Below are 6,233 nucleotides of genomic sequence, written 5' to 3'. Positions count from 1 at the left end.
TAGAACAGAAGTCTATGGAGTCATACCCTTTATAGCAGTTTCCTGATAGCCCCATTCAGGCTGGGAGCTACAGCACTAAGCAGGGAACTGAGGCATCTCAGCCACACAGACTGGACAAGCTAAGCAACCACTCATACTGGAGTTCACAAATACTACAGTTTATTCCAGGGACCCGTGGTCTGGTGGGCTGGGCCGTCTCAGGGACGGAACGGTGCTTCAAGCTGAGAGGGACGCGAGGAGGCAATGATGTTTTCTGCACATCCTTGAGGAAAGTTGACTTTTGGGGGGAAAACACATTCCTACACCAGAGTTTCCCAATGTGTTTCCTGAAACGTTAGTTTCAAAAAAGAGGGAAAAGGAAATTCTATAGTGAAACAAGTTTGAGAAATGTCATAGCCCCTCTCTCTTTTTTTTTTTTTATAAATTTATTTATTTTATTTTTGGCTGTGTTGGGTCTTCGTTTCTGTGCGAGGGCTTTCTCCAGTTGCGGCGAGCGGGGGCCACTCTTCATCGCGGTGCGCGGGCCTCTCACTGTCACAGCCTCTTCTGTTGAGGAGCACAGGCTCCAGACGCGCACATAGCCCCTCTCTTCCTCTTGGATTTAGAGTCTTCAGTATATGAAAGGCTCTGATAAGTCCTGTAGTAGAGGACTCTGTTCCATTTTATTTAATCTGGAATTTCCTGAAAAGACATGATCGGGGCATTTCTCTCTTGTTTCTTTTCCAAATAATTTCTTCGGTACTAATTTTCATTAAGACCTTTTGAAAAATGCAGGAATTGCAAGAATTTGGAGGCCACAGCGTTTCTTAAAATTCTCCCTTTTCCTCATTTTCAGCAAAACTAAGCCTTCAGTTTTGGCTCAGGAAATGGAAGCAGGATTTCCAGGGCCTCTACCAGCATAGAGTACTAAATGCTCTACCAGCATTTAGTACTTCATGTACAATCTTTTTTCTTTTTTTTTAACAGATCTTTATTGGGGTCGAATTGCTTCCTTCTATATGAACAGAGCCTCAGGAGTTATGTGAGGCAGCGGCCCTGGGCAGCATTTATCATCAAAAAGAGGTGTGGGGGGCTTCCCTGGTGGCGCAGCGGTTGAGAGTCCGCCTGCTGATGCAGGGGACACGGGTTCATGCCCCGGTGCGGGAAGATCCCACATGCTGTGGAGTGGCTGTGCTCCGCAGCGGGAGAGGCCACAATAGTGAGAGGCCCACATACCGCAAAAAAAAAAAAAAAAAAAAGAGGTGTGGGAAGCAGCCGTATAGCACAGGGATATCAGCTTGGTGATTTGTGACCGCCTGGAGGGGTGGGATACGGAGGGTGGGAGGGAGGGAGATGCAAGAGGGAAGAGATATGGGAACATATGTACATGTATAACTGAGTCACTTTGTTATAAAGCAGAAACTAACACACCATTGTAAAGCAATTATACCCCAATAAAGATGTTAAATAAAAAAAAAAAAGAGGTGTCCTGAGAAAGCCCCCTTATCTCTGGGACATTTGTGCATTTCCTGTACTGCCTTGCCAGGGGACATTGTCTAATAGTAGGTACAAGTGAAATCCCATTTAGCACTTGGCCTCTTGAGCCACAGGAAATGCAGCTGAGACCAAGTTCCCTCACCCCGTGCAGAAAGGGGATCGTCTGCCTCTCGAACCAGCCACAGAAGCAACATTGACTGAGTGTTACACACAGGGGGCCAGGCAGGTCCTGCTCCCCTGACCTACTCTCCCGACAGCTCTTCCAGGGCTGGAAGTCCTCACTGTCAGAGCCACCTTTTGGTCCACGGATGCTTTCCAGGCTGCGAGCCTCTTTGTTCCGAAGAAGAAAGACGCTCTTGGGGCACATTACCTCTGAAAACCCAAGGGTGATGCTACTTAAGCTGTGACCCAAAGAATTAATACACGGGATGTGACCAATGTTGCAAGAACAAAACCAGTTGCGTGCTAACATAAGTTCAGGCAAGTCGACATCCCCTGTGGAAAATCACAGAGCCCAGTACAGACCTGAGTAGCCATGAAGGAGGAAGGCTTTGACTGGCCTGCGAGTAGAGCAGCCACTTATATTCACCAGGAATAGGAAATGCCCCGCATGGGAGATTTGGTCAACGATCTGTTAAGAACCAGGCTTACAGGAATGCACCACGGGGACAGGGAGAAAGGTGTACCAAGTGCACGACCACGTGCACTCAGACGTCAGACAGCTAAGAGTTCAAGTCTTCCTCCGTAATTTAGAATGATGCAGCCTTAGGCAAGTTACTGAAACCTCCCTGGCTTCAAATTCCTCACCCCTAAAATAGGAATCATAACAGCTCCTCTCACAGGTGGTTTTGTGAGGACTGAAGATTAGTGCACGAGGCAAGTGCTCAGTGAACAGCCGTAGCCATCGTTACTGTGGTTGTTATTGTTTTTGTGTTATTGTTTATGGAGATGGAACAGAGGGGTAGCAAGAAGTGGGGGGAATCATGAAAGGCGGGGAGGGAAAAGGCCAAAGACACAGGCAGACCTCGGAGATATTTCGGGTTGGGTTCCAGATCACTGGAGCAAAGCCTATATCGCGAAATAAAGCCAACGTTGCAATAAAGCGAGTCACACACATTTTTTGCTTTGCCAGCGCATATAAAAGTTATGTTTACACTATACCATAGTCTATTACGTGTGCAATAGCATTATGTCTTTAAAAATGTGTACGTTAGTTAAAAAATAACTTATTGCTTAAAAATGCTAACCATCATCTGAGCCTTCAGAGATCACTGATCACAACTCGGTGCTTGGTGACCACCTAGAAGGGTGGGATAGGGAGGGTGGGAGGGAGGGAGACGCAAGAGGGAAGAGATATGGGAACATATGTACATGTATAACTGAGTCACTTTGTTATAAAGCAGAAACTAACACACCATTGTAAAGCAATTATACTCCAATAAAGATGTTAAAAAAAAATCATGAAGAAGTTTGAAACTTTGGGAGACTCACGAAATGAGCAAGTGCTGTTAGAAAAATGGCACCGATAGACACACTTGATGCGGGGTTGCCACAAACCTTCAATTTGTTAAAAAAAATTTAAAAAAAGGAAAGTCTGCGAAGCGCAATAAAACAAGGTGTGCTTGTACATCTTGCTACCTTCATCACGGTGTGCTATAACATCAGAGCTGGAAGAGCCTTCCCTTGCCTACAAAGTTGTAATAACTGAAGTCCAGAAGCACGAAGAGACTTTCCCCAAATCATACAGTGTGTTAGTGTCAAGCCAAGAAATCATTCATTCCCCAAATATTCACTGAGCACCTACTCCACTATGCGGAGGCAATTTGCATAATTCAAGAAACATATGCAACACACACCAGAAATCTCAGGCTTGCAATTTACCTTATAGAAATATTTGCAAAATGTTTTCAAGATAAATATGTTTTTTTTCTTTTTTTAACATCTTTATTGGAGTATAATTGCTTTACAATAGTGTGTTAGTTGCTGCTATATAACAAGTGAATCAGCTGTACGTATACATATATCCCCGACCTCATTGCGTCTCCTCCCACCCCTCCCTATCCCACCCCTCTAGGTGGTCACAAAGCACCGAGCTGATCTCCCTGTGCTATGCGGTCTGCTTCTCACTAGCTATCTATTTTACGTTGGTAGTGTATATATGTCCATGCCACCCTCTCACTTCATCCCAGCTTACCCTTCCCCCTCCCCATGTCCTCAAGTCCATTCTCTATGTCTGTGTCTTTATTCCTGTCCTGCCCCTAGGTTCTTCAGAACCTTTTTTTTTTTTTTTTGATTCCATATATATGTGTTAGCATATAGTATTTATTTTTCTCTTTCTGACTTACTTCAATCTGTGTGACAGTCTCTAGGTCCATCCATCTCACAACAAATAACTCAATTTTGTTTCTTTTTATGGCTGAGTAATATTCCATTGTATATATGTGCCACATCTTCTTTATCCATTCATCCGATGATGGGCACTTAGGTTGTTTCCATCTCCGGGCTATTGTAAATAGAGCTGCAATGAACATTGTGGTACATGACTCTTTTTGAATTATGGTTTTCTCAGGGTATATGCCCAGTAGTGGGATTGCTGGGTCATATGGTAGTTCTATTTTCAGTATTTTGAGGAACCTCCATACTGTTCTCCATAATGACTGTATCAATTTACATTCCCACCAACAGTGCAAGAGGGTTCCCTTTTCTCCACACCCTCTCCAGCATTTATTGCTTGTAGATTTTTTGATGATGGCCATTCTGACTGGTGTGAGGTGATACCTCATTGTAGTTTTGATTTGCATTTCTCTAATGATTAGTGATATTGAGCATCCTTTCATGTGTTTGTTGGCAATCTGTGTATCTTCTTGGGAGAAATGTCTATCAAGATAAATATGGCCTTTTCTTGCTCTCCAGCCATCTTGGTGGCTGCAGTGGGCTGGAGGTGTCCCGCACCTAAGGCAGGAAGATGGTGGCCGCAAAGAAGATGAAAATGTCACTGGAGTTGATCAACTCTAGGCTCCAACTGGTTGTGAAAAGTGGAAAGTACGTGCTGGGGTACAAGCGGACTCTGAAAATAATCTGGCACGGCAAAGCAAAACTGGTCATCCTTGCCAACAACTGCCCAGCCTTGAGGAAATCTGAAATAGAGTATTATGCCATGTTTGCCAAAACTGGTGTCCATCACTACAGTGGCAATAATATTGAATTGGGCACAGCGTGTGGAAAATACTACAGAGTATGGACATTTGCTATCACTGATCCAGGTGATTCTCATATCATTAGAAGCATGCCGGAACAGGCTGGTGTAAAGTAACTCATGCACAATTTTTCTTTAATAAAACTGGCCGGAGCTTGTTTTAAAAAAAGATAGATAAAGATGTTTTTCAAAGGGACATAATAAAATACGCATGTGTCTACTCATTTGAGCAGAAGGAATACGGTAAGAATAAACCAGAAGCTAATGGGCTTGGTTATCTACAGGGGGTAGGTGTGAACAAGGCAGAAAGAAAGGGAAACGAAGACAGGGTGGAGAAGAGAAAGACCATTGGAATTTCTCTTTTTGTGTAGCTCTGACTCATGGAGCTATGACAATATTTCACATACCCCAAAGGTGACTAAATAAATAGATGCAACCAGGATGCAGGGGGAACACCCAAAGTTACTCAAACGGTAACAGATGAACCCAACAGTATGACAAATGAATAACGTCACCACACTGAAAGCAATAGGGAAGAAAACAGCTAACTGAAGCAACTTTAGGAAACAATTGTTTTGACTGGCTCTAGACATTTACATTCCCACCAACAGTGCACAAGGGTTCCCCTTTCTCTACACCCTCACCAACACTTCTATTTTGTTTTTTTGATAAGAGCCATTCTGACAGATGTGAGGTGACATCTCATTGTGGTTTTGATTTTCGTTTCCCTGATGATTAGTGATCTCGAGCATCTTCTCATGTGCCTGTTGCCTATCTGTATGTCTTTTTTTGGAAAAATGTCTTTTCAGATCCTCTATCCATTTTTTTTTAGTATTTATTTGGCTGCATTGGATCTTAGTTGCAGCACATGGGATCTTTCGTTGCTATGCGCGGGCTTCTCTCTAGTTGTGGCATGTGGGCTCCAGGGCGCGTGGGCTCTGTAGGTTGCGGTAACACGGGCTCTAGTTGAAGCGCGTGAAGCTCAGTAGTTGTGACGCGCGGGCTTCGTTGCCCCATGGCACGTGGGATCTTAGTTCCCGGACCAGGGATCGAACCCACATCCCCTGCATTGGGATGCAGATTCTTAACCACTGGACCCCCGGGGAAGTCCCAGGTTGTTTGTTTTTTTTTTTTGATGTTGAGTTGTATGAGTTCTTTGTATATTTTAGATATTAAACCCTTATAAGATATATCATTTGCAAATATCTTCTCCCATTCAGTAGGCTGTGTTTTTGTTTTGTGGATAGTTTCTTTCAATGTACAAAAGCTTTTTAGTTTGATGTAGTATTTGTTCTTGTTCTGTGGAAGAACGCCTTTGGCATTTTGATAGGGATTGCATTGAATCTGTAGATTGCCTTCGGTAGTTTGGTCATTTAAACAATATTAATTCTTTCAATCCACGAGCACAATCTATCTTTCCATCTACTGTATTTGTGTCATCTTATAGTTTCCCAAGTACAAGTCCTTTATCTCCTTAGTTAGATTTATTCCTAGGTATTTTACTCTTTCTGATGCAATTATAAATGGGATTGTGTTCTTAATTTCTATTTCTGATAGTTTG

The 6,233-nt window shown here is 43.3% G+C and overlaps 1 protein-coding gene across 1 annotated transcript; it reads left to right on the top strand.

Moving 5' to 3' along the window:
• The first annotated feature begins 4,385 nt into the window (after nucleotides 1-4,385).
• Nucleotides 4,386-4,789, top strand: LOC116755835 (60S ribosomal protein L30-like). The gene has a single exon (XM_032635827.1). It carries the CDS (start codon nucleotides 4,442-4,444, stop codon nucleotides 4,787-4,789), a length of 348 nt encoding a protein of 115 aa, XP_032491718.1. The 5' UTR covers nucleotides 4,386-4,441.
• Nucleotides 4,790-6,233: the final 1,444 nt, after the last annotated feature.

The sequence above is a fragment of the Phocoena sinus genome, chromosome 6, assembly GCF_008692025.1.
Source record: "Phocoena sinus isolate mPhoSin1 chromosome 6, mPhoSin1.pri, whole genome shotgun sequence".
NCBI lineage: Eukaryota > Metazoa > Chordata > Mammalia > Artiodactyla > Phocoenidae > Phocoena > Phocoena sinus.
Note: the sequence above shows the minus strand (reverse complement) of the source record. Positions and strands in the feature narration are given on the sequence as shown.